The sequence below is a fragment of the Dermacentor variabilis genome, chromosome 4 (genome assembly GCF_050947875.1).
Source record: "Dermacentor variabilis isolate Ectoservices chromosome 4, ASM5094787v1, whole genome shotgun sequence".
NCBI classification, from domain to species: Eukaryota; Metazoa; Arthropoda; class Arachnida; order Ixodida; family Ixodidae; genus Dermacentor; species Dermacentor variabilis.
In genome coordinates, this window is record NC_134571.1 from 55,885,594 (window position 1) to 55,904,375 (window position 18,782).

Consider the following 18,782-nt stretch of genomic DNA (forward strand, 5'->3'; position numbering starts at 1 on the left):
TTACAAATACTTCGTCATTGCATGTATAACGAGAAAATCACAAACAGTTCGTGCTCCGCTTCGGTAGCAGCGAAAGCCTTTTAGCTCAATCTGCAAATCCCTTAAAGAGCACAAACGCGATGTTGGATGTCATATTTGGCAAGAACGCACCTTTTGAACGCCGAAAAAAAATAAAACACGTTCGATGGCGACCCTCATTTGCAAGAAAAAATCGCATTCCGTGAACGCCACCGCGTAGGTGTGACGATGTTGTGATACTTGCAGTGATCCAAGCTGACGTCAAAAAAGATTCATTGATGATCGGCATATTCGATCCCGTTGGCTCGCGGGGCACGTACCCAATGGCACACACACCGCGGCCTCATTATACATGCCAATCATATCATGGGAAGCCAACAAACAAAGACACCAAGGGAAACACAGAGGAAATTACTTGCACTTACTAATTGAATTAAAGAATCGATAAATTAATGGCAATGAAAGTGGAAGAAAAAACAACTTGCCGCAGGTGGGGGAACGATCCCACGTCTTCCCATTACGCGTGCGATGAGATCGTTCCCCCACCTGCGCGGCAAGTTATCGCACGTGTAAGTCGAAGACGTGGGATCGTTCCCCACCTGCGGCAAGTTGTTTTTACCTCCACTTGCATTGCCATTAATTTATAATTTCCCCTGTGTTTTCCTTGGTTTCTTTGTTTGTTGGCTCCTCATTATATACCCAACGGTATGTATTTTATACATTTTTCATATATCGTCGGTGAATTCTTTTTTCTTTTTGTGCTCTTCCCCTATTTACATGGTTAAGTACGCGACACTGTTACCGTGCACAGCAAAATAACATCTGGAGTATAAATGCTGGAGCTCCACGTCTTAGCTTACCGCAGTGAGCTCTGTTGGCGGGGTCAATTTGCATCGCAATTTGCTCTAATTTTCTGCTTTATATAGTACCTGGTGCCATGAATGGGACCTTCCTCGTACAAGTGGAGACCTTTCTCAAAAGCGGACGCACGAATATTCGTTTTCCGGTAGGTCAGGCCTTAAAACCTGCAGTGCGAAATCACCGTGAGCGCCGTTGTCCCGTCGTCTGCTTCCCGTGCCAGTGCTTCTCCCGTTCGCGGCGCTGTTCGCCATCCTGACTCGGTCACCCGCCATGGGAATGATGACTAGTGTGGGGATTTGTCTTAATTTTCGCACTTGTAGCTGCAGACGCTCTTGTGGAGTTGCTTATTATGGCTTATTATTTTTTTAATTACCAAGAATTCATATATCTTTTTTATAAGTATACGGAGGCAAGAAGTTTCCATGCGCACGTACGTGAAAGGCATAGCGAATTGCTGCGTTGACAGCGCAGAATTTTGTTGAAACTGATCAATTCGCCGAGCCACAAGGTCATTCGAAGCGGAATGACAATTTATTACTACTATTATTTGATATGAAAACACGTGTATACGACGGCCAGAGAGGGAAATAAGGAGGGAGCAGGCTGGCCTACTCTTTAGGAAGCCGGGGAGGGGGGGGATAGGAAGAGAAGATAGGCAGAAAGGAAGAGGAAAGAAAGGAGGTAGAGGGACAAATCCTCAAAGAATAAAGTGACGCAACGACAAGGATAAAGTTACTCATTATTCCTGTGGAGAAAGGAGACAGATTAGGAAAGATAGCCTTATGATAAATATGTAAAGGTAAAGCCCAGGGCAAATAGCCTCAGCAAGGAGGAGTGGGACTCGCTTCTGCGTAGCCCCGCTCTAGACAAGGAAATCCTGGCCGTCCGGCGTGCCCGCGACCGGGCCAGTGGGCTAGACCTGCCGGTCCCGACGTGGGACTAGCCGGGTGCGCGACGAGTTCGCGTCCTCGCCGGACCTCCAATAAAGTTATTTAACTCACTCTCACCACGTGATAGGCAAGCGGGAATTTCTAGCACCCAAGCGCGCGCCGTGTAAGGGTGTAGTATACAGGAACGAGCAGTGCGGGTGGCGAGGGCCGATCGGTGACGAGGAGGTCAGTAAGGTCTACCACGACGCCATTATTTTCCAAGGATCTAGATCTACATCTATCACGAACCGAAGAATGCCTTAAAAGGTTCGGCAGCCATGTAGGCCTATTTCCCCCAAGATCCAACGCGCATGTATGTCGACCGCGGAGGAAGGAACGGGCGGCGCCAGTGGCGATTGTCTCGCAGAGGCTTTCTGCCTGACGTCATGTTCCCTCCCAGTCTTGGCATTCTTAGGAACGCGAGTAGCATTCTTAGGATACTTAATGCACTTTCCGGGGTCTTTGTTCTCTTACGGTATTCCCGCCAAGTTGGGTCGCTGGGTAGTCCACGGTCTAAAAGGTAGAAAATCGGGCTGCTGTGTTGGGGGAACCGTGTTCGAAGGCAACCGTTGATCAACTTGGGTCACTGATCAGTATGCGACACCGTGTGTGTGCCGCTCTTCAATGAACCTCATTGGCGCCAACTTGAGTCACTGTGTGTGTGCCGCTCTTCGATGAAGTGAACGCCAACTTCACTGGGTATGTTTTAGGAAGAGTTGCGCCTAAGAAAGAACGAACACGGGAAAACACGAGGTAGACGAAAAGAGCACGAACTGGGTTTATTTGTGTCAAATCTGCATATATAGGCAGTGTTCGCACGTGACAAAAAAAAAAGGAAGGGGGGATGAGGAGGTCAGGGCAAATCAAGCCTGCCTCATGTCAACGCAAGCTACGCAGGAAATTGTGTTCAGCGTGATATAAGGCAACAGAAGTGTCACTTACGCAGTCATCGCCCTTTTCGTTGATCTGAAAAGCTTCTAAAAGCTCACAGGCTATTTTATTCTTGCTTCTGCCTAGAATCCTAATTTTGTAGAACAGTGGTGTACGTCCTTCACATGTAATGCAATGAGCGGGCAAGTCTGCACCTTCTCGTCTTCTAATTGACAATGCATGCTCCCCTGCGCGTCTATTCACGCAGCGCCCTGTTTGGCCCACATATACTCGTCCACAATTTAGCGGGATTTGAGACTCCACCACTACATGCCTGACCTATACAAAACATCATATTGCGAAAATTGCCATAGAACACTAGACGTACATCACTTGCTCTGGCCGTGTGGTCGGACCCACGCAAACAAGGATCAAGACTCCGCCAGGCTACAAGACGCATTACGCAGCACGGACCTGGCGGAGCAGCTCTGGGCCGTCCAGCGAGCCCACGATGCGGCCAGGGAGTTACAACTCCCGGTCCCAACGTGGGAGTAGCCCGCTCTATGGGACCTTGCGCCCCGTAGCTCGCAGGACCTTTCTATAAAGTTACTCCATCCATCCATATACCATGCCCGTGGCACATTTCACGAAAGTTTCGGCACGCTTTATTCCGCAACCACTTCGTTGGGCTCCTTCTCCACTTATCCTCGTGCATGACCCAGCTAGCTTATTTGGGGCAGAAAAAACCACAGGGACGACACGCCTTTTTGCCACTTTTCAGGTCGGCGACTTTGTGCATATATGGCACAACCGCGGGCTTCTTTCTGAACAAGTACTCAGTGCTGCTGCCAAAATTCACTGGGTATATGTGCCACTGCGTATTTGCACAGGGTATATGTTGGCAATACGATGCGTTGCTGCATTGCTCCTATGTTAATCGCATCAACGTCGGCATTCATCGTGAGACGGGTTCTGCCAGAAATTGTTTCGTTCCTCCGTGATCATTCATATGTTGACTGAACCGCCATTGTGCAGCTCCCGTAGACTCTAGCGCCACATTTCTCCCTAGTAATATTTGTAGGAAGCTGTGCGGTCGCGGTTTAAATGCCCAACAGTGGCAGCTGCAATTCGATAAGCGCAAAATGAAAAAAAAAAACGCTGAGGCACAGTGCAGAATTTGGGTGCACAGTATGCAGAACCCTATAGGCAGTACAAATTCTGAGACCCCAGCGCGGCGTCTGTCGGAGCCTGTAAGAACGTTAAATAGCGCGAATTGGACACGGACGAAAAAGGCACATATGAACACAAACGTATCTTTTTCGTCCGTGTCCAGTTCGCGCTTTTTAAGGTTCTTATGGAATACCAACGCGCATAAACTGCCACTTTGGCCATAGCCTGTGTTCTGTCTTCGGGCATTAAACGTGACAGTCTAAGTTTCTTCTTTTCTACGTATTTCGCACGTTACGCTCTGTAGATGTCATGACATTTGTACAAAACGGACCTGAGTGCTGTGGACTCGACTAATTGATCAATCAGTGAACCAAATCAAACCTCCACTTTATATGAAATGGATTGGGCAGGAATGTCGCTACCTAGGCGACGGCATCGTGGCCGCGTGGACATTGTGCCTGCCGTACTTCCTGAACACCACTACGGACACGACGAGCATGACGGGTATGAATACGATGAAGGTGGACCACATGATGAACGAGAAGTAGTAGACGGCTGGATGGCAGTACCGAGGGTCGTCTGGCTTCCCAGAGGGCCACATGCCAGAGAAGACGAACACGGAGCCCGTGGTCGAGGCTCCCATGGCCACCACCACCAGCACCGATATCATGATTGGGCAGTAGCTGTTGCTGGCGTTCCAGTCAAGCGCGGCGCTGAGCAGCGGTATGAGCAGGTAGGCACAGCCGGCCACGGTCAGGCAGAGCGGTATCGCGTAGCTCAGCCGGCAGTTGGACAGGTTGAGCGCGCCCACCGTGATCATGGCGACCGGCACGCACAGGAACAGCAGGAAGAGCAGCGTGGCTATGGCCGACTGGAAGCAGAGAACGATGTACAGGTGCTGTCCGTCCAGCTGGCTCGACGACTCCTGGTACTTCTTCTCGATGCGGTCCATGATGCAGCACGACTGCGGCTCCGGCTGCTCCTCGGTCGGAGAGACGGCCGCCCTCCGCAGAGGTGAAGTCCGAGGAGAAGGGCTCGCTCGGCTGCTCCTCGAAGACCTGCTGTTCAGAAGAGCAGCTTTCTCTGAACGCTGCGCGTCCTTGTAAAAACGCGCCACGCGACGACGAGGCTCGCACTCGCGTCGTGTCCTGTGGTTCTATCGCGTGTCCTACAGGAATGCCGCAAGGGACAGTTTCGGACATTCGGAAGCCGACTGAGCCGCCACGCCTGTTGTGGCAAGACGGTGTAGTGACATGCAAATCTTTAGTGGCACGATGAACAAATGTAGGCGAAGCGATAAGAAATGTGCGCAAGGCAGTGGCGAAAAAATTGGAAGGAGAGTTCGCCGTTGAGTCAGCCTCGGAGGCAGCGTGCAGTAACCGTAGCACATGTAGCAAGTACATACAAGCAGTGTAGGGGAAGCGCATGGAGCCACCTAAGTAGCGCACGATAGAGAATACAAGCGGAGAAGAGAGCGCGGGATTCGTGTAACTCAGCTGTATTTTATGTGTGAGTGCTTAAATGTGATTGGGAAATCACCAGTGATTTCCCCTTCCCCCCTCTCCCCCACACCATTCTTTTCTGTTCGTTCTTCTCGAGTCAAAGCGCCGATCGATTAGGGGCCGTCTACTATACCTGCTGGTCGCTCGTGTCGGCGACTTGGACGGGCTGTCGACGACTCTCGGGTACTGGTACACGATCACGGGATCGTGGCTCGACGACTCACTGCGAGCCGGCTTCGCAACCTGGTACACGAGCACGGGACCTGTGGTGGCAGCATGTTGGGGCTTGGCAGCGGCCTGCGCGAGTACAGGTCCCTTTTCTCGCTCCGCCGACGCCGATCGTGACTTGCGACGTGGCGAACACGGTCGCGGAATCCCCGGCATTGTTTCCCTTTCTCGCGGGCTGCTGCTGTGGCCTGTGCCGCAGCGGCCGCACCCGGCCCCGCCGCCTGCGTCATTGTCTTCTTCTCGTGCCGCACTTCGATAAACGGCGAAAACATCGCTGGGAAATTGCGCATGAGCTGTCGCTCTGCCCAAACTTCCTAGCTACCCTGTGAAAAAAAAAAAAAAACATGGTATACGTCGAAGTGCTTTACAAGTGCTCCACGACCACCAAATTGACTATGCGAACCCTTGTGTCGCTTAATGCCAGAACAATCCTCACTGGATATACACATCCAGTGTTGGCGCCATTTGTGTGGCGTAGGTGTAAAAAAGAAAAAGTCGTACAGAATATATCCCCCACTGTAGGTATGTGGCACGGCCACTCAGGACAACAACAACATATATACATATACATATACATATATATACAGCGGGCAGCAGTTGCGCAACTTGTTCCTTATATATATACAGCATGCATCGGCATGAGTGGGGGCAAGCCTGATCTTAAGGAAATCGAGTAAACAAGAGCAAAACAAATAACTGGTCGCACAGAATGTGTGCAATTGTCTAAGAAAATGGATTCAACCTGAATCCTCCCGGACGGTGGCGTTCCCGGTGAACGGCAGCGCAGTTAGCGCTGCAATGCGTCAGCCATACTGCAGCTGTCGGCGTTTATTCCGTAGGCCACGGCGGCCGCATTTCGATGGGGGCGAAATGCGAAAACACCCGTGTGCTTAGATTTAGGTGCACGTTAAAGAACCCCAGGTGGTCAAAATTTCCGGAGTCCTCCACTACGGCGTGCCTCATAATCAGAAAGTGGTTTTGGCACGTAAAACCCCAAATATTATTATTATTATTATTATTATTATTATTATTATTATTATTATTATTATTATTATTATTATTATTATTATTATTATTTATTCCGTAAACCAGAGGAAGCGCACGACAGACCTTGCCTTGGCTACGTATGTATCGCGAATCACAGAAGCGAGCGTGAGCGGACGCGCTCCTGCGAGGTCCCGTCTTTGAGGACCGGATCCTGGCCGTCCAGCGCGCCCGGGCCGGCAGGCTAGACCTCTCAGTCCCGTCGTGGGATTAGCCGGGTGCGCGTATTATCGTCTTCTGCTGGACCCAATAAAAGTTTATTCACTCACTCACTCGAATGACACGGTCGCAGATGGAGCAGCGCGGCGCCATTTGCGTGGTGTAGGTGTGAAGGAAGAGGAAGTCTTGCGGACGCCTCGCGCGACTGGTTGACCGCGTGGAGCCGCACCTTGCCTATGGTTCCTTCCAAAAGTGATACCCGCTTCTTGTCCGATCGCAATGAAGGTAAGACGCAGCGACGTCTTTTTCGCCTCGCCCGCTTGTGCTGTGATAACTCGGGCGGCATGCTATACGGCCGTCCGAGGGTTTGTAGGGGCCACGCATCGCAGAGAACGCTGTGCCCTTCTTCGCGATGTGCGCTGCTGGCACCGTCTTATCAGGCGGTCGGCGACGGACGGTGAGAGAAACTTTTCAGTTTCGCGCCAAGATAGTTTCAGCGGAATCTGGCGTGCTCCGTTGTGACTTGAACTCGTTGCAGACCGCGCCGTTTCCCTGGAAGACGTGAAAATAATATCGACGCGGAATGTGTTTTCTGCCCTTAAGAAAGTTATTCCATCGCGTACCTGGTCGCTGGCTGCATGACATCCTGCGAAAGCTATCGATTGGAAATTAGCCCCAGCAGCCTAGAACTCACGTGGGTTCGCAGGTTGTGTTGGACCTTTTCACGGGTTGTGACGTATGCACATGTCTGATGAAGTCCATGTCTGAGCTTGGTCAGCGTGCCATATATACAGGGTGTTCGAAGTTAGACTTTCCGGGCTCCTTTAAATGGGAAGAGGAGTACACAGAAGCTATTTGACTACCTAGGTTATGCATGATTGCCAGGCTGTCGCAAACTGTGAGGATAGTTGTCGTCGTAATGTCAGCATTTAATTAAATTCGATATTTAACTTTTTTACTGCAGTTAGCATGTATGTTTACATTAATAAAGGAAAAATCAGACATCCACCCATTCGTAGCAAATGCTACAAAGGAAACCCCTACGGGTTCCTCGAAGAAAAATTAGCCGGGACTCGAACCCGGGACCACCGCCTTTCCGGGGCAGCCGCTCTACCATCTGAGCTAACCAGGCGGCTAGCAGATGGCAGGGCAAAGTCGAATTTGTCGACAACACGAAGCAAAGGCAACAGTTTGACGTAATAGTTCTGCTGAAACCCGCAAGGTGGAGAGAAGTAATTAATGAAGGGAAAATCAGACATCCACCCATCCGTAGCAAATTCTACAAAGGTGGATGTCTGATTTTTCCTTTATTAATTAGTTCTCTCCAACTTGCGGGTTTCCGCAGAACTATTACGGCAAATATGTTTATATTGAAGCCTCAGAGGCGATGCGATTCGGTGACTATTCCATTTTGTACAATTTTAGTAACGCGCCTCTGTCCCGAGATATGCACGTCTGAAATTTCAGCCCAAGCCCGTCTAATTACGCATGCGAAGCCCCTCCCTAGTCTGACTCAGCTCTTGTGCATGGCGCTTCGTCTGACAAGAGTGTGGGGTGAAAGGCGACGGTGATTACCTTTCTTTCTCGGCCAGCGTTTCCGTTCTTGGCCAGCGAAATCGAGGAATGACTGTGCGGGTTTCTTTGAGCCCTGTTTCTTTGAGAAATCGCTAGAAGAGTGGGTGACAAGACGCCGTGCCGCTTACGACTTCTTCTTATGCACTCTGGTGCAGCGATACTGCTCTTCTTTTTTTTTTTTTTGGCGATGGAAGCTTTGTTTGCGGAATGATTGAAATTAATGCCATCTCAAAACATTAAGCGACAGCGTCAGCTGCCATACAGCACATTATTAACCACTAAAGCTTCTAGGGTGCCTTGCACATGCGTAACGAGAACTTACGATCCTGCATTGGTCAGCGCTTTGAAAACGCGTTTAATGACCCGTATTCTCTACGTCACCTTTTAAAAATTATAACGCATCTACCAGTCCTCGTGACAGAGCATGAAATTGTGTCAGCGCAGTCAAATTCATATTTATTTAGTTACACACAGCTCCGATTCCGGCACTACTTCGGAAGAAGTGGGAATAAAAGAACAAAAAAAAAAAGGACAGTGTAAATCCATGGCTTACATACAAAACATACAAACATTTTAGAAATTTGCTTCAAACATACCATTGCGTACACTATATTAGTTTCGAGTGATATGAAAGCTTACTCAACTTAGAAGTATGACAATCGCTTCTTCCAACAGCCCCGCTTAGTAGAGGCAATCAGTGGCAAAGGCACATAATTGAAGCTCAAGGGTTCACACGATGCGCTTGCAAGGCGATGCCCGATCTGTTCGGCACTTTCGCAAAACCGCGAAGAATAAAAAAAAAATCGTCAGGCTTACACCAATGAAGTGCGCTACTCGCGCCAGTTCACAGTCGTCCTATTTCACAGCAGTTTTTCAGGCGTGGGCAATGCAGGGCACTCAAATCACACACTTCGGCAGGTACAGCGCCCCTGGAACACCACTGGCAACTAAAGTGCTGCCCGGCAGCTGTTGTCACCTTTGTTTCATGCTTAGCGCTTGCATGACTTTGAGCCTGCGAAATGTAAAAAAATAAGAATAAAACCAAAGCCAATATCCGAATCCTGCACTTGATTGCTTCGACAGTACGATGGCACCGCGCTTTGTCACCAACACTGCACGTCATTGCATCAGAAAGACCCGTGCCAAGCCGCCACGCAAAGTCATCCTTCGGTTTCGTTGGCCACGAACGAAAACGGTGGCCAAGAACGAAAAGTAATCACCGTCGCCTGTCACCCCGCATTCTTGTCAGACGGAGCGCCATACGCAATAGATGCGCCACACTAGGGAGGGGCCTCATAGTGGGTGCCGCCGTCTCGCATGCGTAATTAGACGGCTTAATTTGGCTGAAATTTCAGACGTGCATATCTCGGGGACACAGGCGCGTTACTAAAATTGCACAAAATGGAATGGCCACCAAATGGCACCGCCTCTGAGTTTTCAATATAAACATACATGCTAACTGCAGTAAAGAAAAAGTTAATTATCGGTTTTAATGAAACACTGACATTATGACGACAATTACCCTCACAGATTGCGACCGCCTGGCCGCATAAACATGTAACCTAGCTATAAAAATGTCTTCTGTACTCCTCTTCGCATTCTTTTTTAAAACCCGGAAAGTCTAACTTTGAACACTATATATATATATACCTAAGTGTTTAATTTCAACAGTTTCGATCGGTGGACCGATCTTCATCAGGGTTTTTGTAAACCCTGAGGAAGATCGGTCCACCGATCGAAACTGTTGAAATGAAACACTTGTTCTGTTTACCTTGTAGCACTACTCAAGTTCTTTACGTTTGAAAGGTAGCCTGAAGAATTCCTCTCTGCCTACTATATATATATATATGCCTCAAGTGTTCCTTGCACTTCAAGTATTTACTACTTCTTAACTGCTTGAACTGATTCATATCTGGTACGATTGTGCACGGCAAGATATCTGAAAGTCGGAAATTCTAACAAAGCCAATTACTGTTAAAAAGTTTTTTATGTATCTTGGATGCTGCTTTATTAGACATGTTTCTGAAAAATTGGTTGTGTGCCAAATGTGTTCGAGAGAGAAAAGACACTTAATGATAGACGTTCAGGCTGCTCCAGTAAAAGACTTTATTCTTATCCTTTGTTTGTGACAGTGACTATATCACGGGAACTTCTAAGGTGTCTTCGTGTTTCCAAGCACAGTACACAGGAAATGGGCGATATCGCTTATGCAGCAGAAATAAGGCCCGGAGTTAACGCTTAGAGTGTGCATTTGTGGGAAATTAATCCCGCAATAAAAATATATACAAGAAATCACAATGCTTAACCTGTTTTGGTGCTCCCTGTATTCAAATATGCTAAATGGGCGAACATATTGATGGAACATCTTCAGCACACATTTTGTGTCCGGAAGGGTTAATTTTGTGAATTTGCTGGCCGCAATTCTTATAGGTCGATCTCGCGGCCAGTGTACCACGCTTCAAGTCAAACTTGTATACATTTATCCTGCATTCGTGAAGCGTCGCTGGTCGTGTCCTACGATGGCTCGATAGCAGCGAAGCGGTGCTATCGAGACATCCTACTCGACGGATGGATGGATGCTGTGAGCGTCCCCCATGAGCCAGTGGGTCTCATCACCAAGCTCTTTTTCTAATTTTAACTAAATGTCTTACCTGTCGTTTTTTTTTTATAATAAAAAATATCAGCATCACACTTTCGGAGCCATTATAGGTAATTTTTTTTAAGCCTTCGTTGTTTGTAATCTTCCTACTTGTATCACGCAAAACGTCCGATCGTCTTTTACTAATCTTTGTTGCGGAAATGTTTAATTTCCCCCCTGTTATCACTGAAACGAAGAAGGCCAGCGGAGCCCAAACCGCCAACCGGGTAAATATCTTCACATTCTCATAAAACGTGTTTCATCGTTTCCCTAACTCTACCGCAGCAAGCACATGCTTCTTCCTTAGTGTACCTCGCTTTATAAGTACGCGTTCTTAGGCACTCTGATCTCGCTTCGAAAAACTAAAGAGCTTCCCTTTGAGATATCAGAAATTGTTTCCTTATTTTGTTTTTACCGTTTAAGTAGTTACCCACAGCCGGTTTCTTTTCCATTGCCACCACCCAGAATATTGTCTCAGCCTTTCTGACTTTGCGTTTAACACTCTTTGTTGCCATGTCGCTCACGTACCGGGCGCAGACTAGTAAGCTTTCTAGTTCTTTTCCTCCACTGTGAGTAATGTTTTTCCTATACGAATACATGAACACTCTCGCAGCCCATTTACGTTCTTTCATATACCTCAGTCGTCCTTCGAAATCAATTTTGCTCTGATTTTCCTTCACTTCAAAACTTGTCCAGCCCATATCGTCCTGCACGGCTTGATTTTGTAGTCTTCTCGTGAGCAGCCCAATGTGAGGCGTCCCAGTGACCTTCGGTTGCTATCGAGTCCCGATTGTACTTCCGACTTCAAACAAATGCATTTCCTTATGTAAGTCTCGGAACCGTTACATTTTTCCAGATAACTCGGTAGCCGCGACTCGCTCGAAGGCGGCCCCCGGCTATAGGCGAAAAGAAACTGTATGCATATAAAACGTCATGGCCTCTGAGATCGGGGCCCTCCTCCCCCTTCCTCCCCGACCCACAGTTCGAGCACGTTCGCGGTCGCACGTGCGGTGTGCGAGAGTGGTGCGGACGAACGTGAAAAACTCGTAGACTTCTTTGGTGTATGCTGTTATTTTTCTCCTTCTCCAAGACTCCTTTGTATGCGGGCCTCTCCACAGGAATTGAGAGAGCCTTCGCGTTTGTACTCAAAGCGAACGGACGTACGTGTCCTGTCGTTGCTGAATCCTCGAAAAGCTTGATGTTTCTATGCGACAAATCTGTCATCGATGTCTGCCGGGCAGCTGCCACACGGCACGCGGGATTTAGGAAATAACCCCCACAAGAGTCTGTGTTTGTGTGCCCGAAGGCTGCCAAACTTGGATGGCTTGTTGCCGTGGGAAACGAAAGAGTTTTCATGTCCCCGCGATTTTTCAAGGCGGGAGCACGCAAGCTGATGATAATCTGTACATTTTGCCTGTGGTTTCATCGACATGCAACGTGCGCGGCGGTGGAGTCGCGTGGCAATTAATTTTCTTTTTCTTTTTTTAACGGCGCAGGCAGCCGTCTTCCCGAAACTGCTGCTCCTAATGTGCCTCAGAGCAGTACAGAGCCAACAAGACCCCACTGCTGCGTTTAACTGCAGCGTGGGGATACTGTCAGCCAAGAGCGCAACTCATGTCCTGACTACTAGTGCACCGGACGCAAAAGCGCTTGAGATCAAAATCACAGGCACGGCAGCGCCCTACGGCGGTAAGTGCTAAACGTTACCGCAGGGCTCGGCAGAAACTTTAGCGTTTTAGATTAGGGGAAGCAAGCGGCTTGCGTACGCAAGAACTGGGGGCCATGGTACTGCTCATGCGCAGACCCCTACGTCTGGGTCTGCGCATGCGCAGTACCGTCGCCCCCAGTTTTTGCGTACGCATGCCGCTCGCGTCCCCTAACCTAAAGCTTTGTTTTGACTGATGGCTGCAAAGAGCCGTGGGACAAGGACGGGGAGACAGGCGCGCCGCACCTGTGGCGTGGACTGACACAGACGCTATACTGCGTCTCGCATGCACTTAGCAAGCAACGATGAGAAAGCTATGCGCAAGGAGGGCAGTCACACAATTCTCACTCCGCCTCACTCCGCGTGTTTCGCGGTGCAGTTGTGCTGTTTTGCAGCGAAATGTGTTAATGCGACTAGAAAAGCTTAAAAGAACGTTATTCGCAGTAAAATAATTCACGCCCTTATCCAGTTTTCAAGGCGTACTGACAAATGCGTCGAAACGAATCCGAACCGGTAGTTTTGGGAGTGGCCTGGACCTGAAACGTACCTCAACCGAAAAAAAAATTATGATGGTTACCGGTTTGCACGAATCGGTTCAAGGACATAATGCGACAAGGGGTGCTAATAGTTTGCACGACTCTTTGATTAGCTACTACTTGCTTGGACCTGTACAAGGTTTGCAGTATTGAATGAATGAATGAATGAATGAATGAATAAATAAATAAATAAGTCGGGGCACATAATGTTATGACTCGTGAGTTTCGTTATGTGCGAAAATGCGGACAGACAGTGGCTTATATGTGCTGATATAACTATGGCCACCTCGGCAGAGACGTTGCACTTCGCAATCGGCCATGCCGATTGTGGTCCGCGGCCGGGAAGCTGTTTCAGGGACTCCGCGGAATCAGCATTTCTGCTGACACCCCCCTCCCAATTAGGCCGTTAATGTCATCTTGTTACTAAAACTAGGTAACCTAGATAAACTTGTCGAGCGGATAAGCCGATGTCCTCGAGGAGGGATATCAACGAGTTGAGCTGCATGCATGACTTATTATATCCGTAATACTGCGATCGTTAATAAATGCCGTCGCCTTCTCAGTGAGCGGTAACTGCGGCTTTAAACGGTACACGAAATATGCTTTTGTTACGTGCCATGGTTCAACGAGCGTTTGAACTCGCCGTGGTGACGTAGTTGATGTTCCGCTGCTAAACCCGAGGGCGCGGGATCGAATCCCGGCCGCGGAGGTCGCTGTTAGGGTTGGCGTCGGACACCACGGGCGATATGTCATCCCCCTACCCTCTACTTGGTCGGAGCCCACGGGCGACAGGTCGTTCCCCCTACCTTCTACCAGGCTTCGTCGAAATGAGGCTTGACTTCCCCTGCGAAGGTCAACGTCAGTCAGCTTGCGCACAAAGGGCCTTCTCCCAGGATTCGTCGAAAAGAGGATTGACTTCTCCTCCCCGTGCTCGGTAACGCAGGAGGTGGGGCCCTCTCTCTGTGCCTGTCACGTGACATCGACGGAAGCAAGATCCCGCCCACACTTGTAGAGAGCCTATTTAAGGGGCTCCGAAATGTACTTCATATACTTCATGCTTTTCTTATTTTCTTTCAACTACCTTTGAATAAACCGTGCAAGTTTCGCACTAGCAAATCGTCTCGCCCTTGCTTGGTCGCCATGATCTACCGGATGCCTGCAGCCCGCCGACAGCGCCACGCTACCCAATAAGTAATGTCGGTCGAGCTTCGATAGGCAGGCGCCGCTACGTCTCGGCAGCAGTACGGTACGCTACCCTGGAGTACGCAACAAACTGGTTGCGAGCGGTGGGATCGCCTCCAAACCCAACATCGCATTTCGATGAGGGCGAAATGTGAAAACACCCGTGCACCGTGCATTGGGTGCACGTTAGAGAACCCCAAGGGGTCAAAATTAATCCGGAGTCCCCCACTACGGCGTGCCTCATAGTCATATTGTGGTTTTGGCACGTAAAAACCTATAGTTTATTATTTTTTTCCACGTTGTTGCGGTAGGCCAGCGGGAGTGGTGATCATCTAGCCTCTCCTGTCCCACTGCGACAAATCGCTTCGTGAATCTAATGATGCGTCCCCCTCGGACAGACCTAGGGCGCCAGCAAGGTGAGACACGTTTGGCGGATCGAGTGTTGTTTGTTGGTTCGCTGTCGCCATCAGAGACCAATGGGAGCAAGAAACTCCTGAAAAAGGGTGTTCTACGGCGTTACCTCGCTGACTCCGGTAACCGCCACGGTCGTTTGACAGACGCTCCAGCTAACTGCTGGGTCATCCCAGGAACGAAGACTCGTAAGCTTGAGTCAAATGTGACAATCGCCGTCTGCAAAGCGCCCCTCCTTTCTGTGTGTTCAGTGAAAAAAAGTGTGGGAGTGACTGTGTGAACCGTTGCCTTCAACGCGGGTCCTTCGGCGACTTGGGCGCTCCGATCGGACGAAGGTGGAGCAGCAGTTTTCCTTGGCCTAGGGATCTAGGGAGGACCCAGAGGGTTTAAGCGAACTTTTTCGGCTCCTCAGGGTGCTTTAATTCAGTCATGCTAAACTGATGAGACGTAACGTTCTCCACTCTTCATGTAGATATTGTAAATAAACCCAGTGCTCCTCGTTCTTGATAAGAACACGCGCCTCCCTTCAACACCGTCCTTAGCGTGGATGAGTCGGACGACGGCATGGGCCAGCTACCCCTTTTGACATGCCCGACCCTAACTGTTGCTGCGTTAGGTGCTTAGCCAAGCAGAGCACAACGCTCTTCGAGTTGTACTAATTATGCGTAGGGCACAATGTATGTGCTTTTGACTTCTTTAATTGCCCGCCCTTAACCAACGTCTCTTGCTTAAATGCGACAAACAGAGTGGTAACCCTGTACTATGCCGAGAGCCACAACTCTTCCACAGATACCCATTTCGTTTCTTTGTTGTCGGCGTGGATGTAGAGACCTTATCATGGCGCACGTAGGAACAAGTAGGAATTTGTAGCGAGCAGGCCTGAGCAGTATCAAAAATACTTCTACCTTAGATACTATCTTAGTATATTCATTGGTTATTTGATATCTGTTTCATCATACAATCATGACGACGTTATCAGTATCTGTCTTTTCGATACATCATACGAAGTATCGTGAGCCTTATCACCCAAGATACACTTGTAGCAAAATCCACGAAGACGCGCAAAGTCTCTAAGACAAGCAATCGGCGACAGTTAGTTTATTCTAAGAGACGGCATTTCAATGCTAACTCATTTTCTTAGACGAACGCGATTAAGAAAATTGGACGCAATATGGCACCACTGTTAACATATTGTAAAATATTATATGGTATACATTCTTACTTGTAGTTTATAGGTGGACTGTTGCAACTGCAAACTGGAAGTCAAGCCAGTTCTCATAACATGCCCTTTTGCTAGAAACTTCGGGCTTAGAACCATTTTCGAGCAATACATTCTAAACACGTATGTGCGGTAAAATGTATTGCTTTTCCCGCTAACAGTTCTACATACATTTTACACAATGCAGAAATTTATCATCTGGAACAGCAATGCACATCGCTTGAGACTTTGAGCATATTGATTACACTTTACGAGTGCTGACCATTCAGTGGTCCCCGCACATACGTTACATAATAGAATAAGAAGCGGCAAAAGGGGGCGCTAAACAAGAGAGCGACGTTCTATTGTGCTTAATTTGATAGCCTCCGTCGCACATCCGCCTTCGCGTCGGTGTGGTGCAAGTCAGGCGACCTAAAATCTATTTGCCAGATTATGCAGCTACATGACATTTGGTCAGCAGTTGACCACTAGGAATGATTTGACTAACGTGAGGCTGAACAACATCGCTGCTACCACAATCAGCGAGCAGCGTGACAAGGTGTGTAGAAGGGAACTCGGAGCCTACTTTCGCTCTACTTTGTCACTCCAGCCGTATCTTACTATTTCAAGCCCGAGTTCATTTACGTTTCTCCTACTTCCTTTAAAGCTCGCGGCCTTCGACAGTGTTTCTACCTCCTTATTAAGCTTTACGTCGGTACTATGACATGAAAACAAAGCAGGCTGAATAGTTAGTTTCTTGGTTACTTCTGTACGCTACAGACAAATAGTCATCCGCAAATTTTCTCCTCTGACACTGCGTTCAGACAATCGGATACCCTTATATATGGGTTCCAACAGTAGGGCTCAGCGCTTTAAAATACCATAACTTCTCTCTTCTTGATTTAATTATTGTAGTCCCATAATGACATTATATATATATATATATATATGTGTGTGTGTGTGTGTGTGTGTGTGTGTGTGTGTGTGTGTGTGTGTGTGTGTGTGTGTGTGTGTGTGTGTGTGTGTGTGTGTGTGTGTGTGTGTGTGTGTGTGTGTGTGTGTGTGTGCGTGCGTGTGTGTGTGTGTGTGTGTGTGTGTGTGTGTGTGTGTGTGTGTGTGTGTGTGTGTGTGTGTGTGTGTGTGTGTGTGTGTGTGTGTGTGTGTGTGTGTGTGTGTGTGTGTGTGTGTGTGTGTGTGTGTACACACACTTGCATGAAGGTCGGATTCGTGGTTGCGGAACCACCCATGCGCGACGCCCCTGAGGTAGAAGACCGCATTGTTCAACTTCAGCAAATGGGACGATACAAGTTGAACAATGCGGTCTTCTACCGCAGGGGCGTCGCGCATGTGTGGTTCCGCAACCACGAATCGGACCTTCACGCAAGTTTTCGGTTGGCCCGCAGGGCGAAAGCTTCGTGCTGAAGAGCGCTTGCGCAACCGTTCCCAGCAGCCCGGTGAGAACTTCAACTACGTAGAAGACGTCGTCGACCTTTGCAGGCGCGTCAATGCATCAATGACCGAATCCGATAAGATCCGTCATCTTTTTAGGGCATCGAAGACGACGCCTTTCGAATGCTGCTATGCTCCTATGTATATACATATGTATATGTACCCACCTCCCGGACCCTCTCACAACCCATGGCGTACTCCGGATAACTGCCCCGTCTGCTACGGCTGCGCGAGCCATGTTGCGAGCCACTGTCGCCGCCCTGTAAGGTATTTTCGTGAGGTTTTTAATACACACCTCAACGACCAGAATGCCACGTTGACGCTGACGTTTCGGACTGTATTCTCAGAGGATTCAAATGGGAGACCTGTCTGTACTACTTGGGACGATACAGTAGTATGTTCTGCAAATTTTTCCTCTCGCACCACTCACCTTCAACAAGTTCTCGGGTGTTTCACCGCCGCAGGATTACAGCTAAACTCGAAAAAAATGTAATTTTGGCGCCCGTAAATTTAAGATCTTAGGCCACGTAGTCTCGAAAGAAGGCATCTTACCCGATCCTGCAAAGCTTCGTGCGGTTGCCGACTACCCCAAGCCCTGCACTCTAAAGGAGCTCCGTAGCTTCATCGGCCTTTGCTCGTGTTTCCAGCGTTTAATCCGCAATTTGGCCTCCATTAATCCCCCCTTGACGCAGCTTCTTGCCGGCAGCACTGACCTCTCGACTTGGAATCCCAAGTGAGATCAGTCATTTACAACGCTTTGCCGACTCCTCACATCCCCTCCAATACTGCGTCACTTTGATCCCACCGCACCTACTGAAGTCCACATGGACGCTAGTGGTATTGGAATTGGTGCCGTACTCGCCCAATGCAAGCATGGCTTTGACGAGTATATTGTGGCATATAACAGCCGTCCACTAACAAAGGCAGAGTCAAATTACTCCGTAACGGAAAAGTAATGCTTGACCATTGTTTGGGCAATCGGTAAATTTCGTACTTATTACGGTCGTCAGTTTGACGTTGTCGCCGACCACCAAGCCCTGTGTTGGTTATCGTTGTTGAAAAATCCCACTGGGCGCGCCTCGCTCGCTGGGCTTTAAGTCTTCAAGGATATGATATTCGTGTCATTTATCGCTCTGGACGAAAACACTCGGACGCTGACGCCCTCTCCTGTTCGCCTTTGCCTTCTGAACCTGTCTGCTCTACAACTTCCACCTGCGATTCCTCATCTCTTGCCATTACCGACATGCCGGTGGAACAGTGCAAAGATCCCTGAATTCTGTAACAGTGCAAAGATCGCTGTTTGACCA

The 18,782-nt window shown here is 48.8% G+C and overlaps 1 protein-coding gene across 1 annotated transcript in view; it reads left to right on the forward strand.

Annotated features, from left to right (window-relative positions):
• The first annotated feature begins 6,950 nt into the window (after positions 1 to 6,950).
• The window catches only part of LOC142579187 (uncharacterized), a 48,787-nt gene continuing 36,955 nt past the window's right edge, over positions 6,951 to 18,782 (forward strand). Inside the window, exons 1-2 of the mRNA XM_075689156.1 lie at positions 6,951 to 7,066; positions 12,491 to 12,683. Coding sequence (XP_075545271.1) covers positions 7,061 to 7,066; positions 12,491 to 12,683 — 199 coding nt within the window. The 5' untranslated portion in view covers positions 6,951 to 7,060. The remainder of the gene's footprint in view (positions 7,067 to 12,490; positions 12,684 to 18,782) is intronic.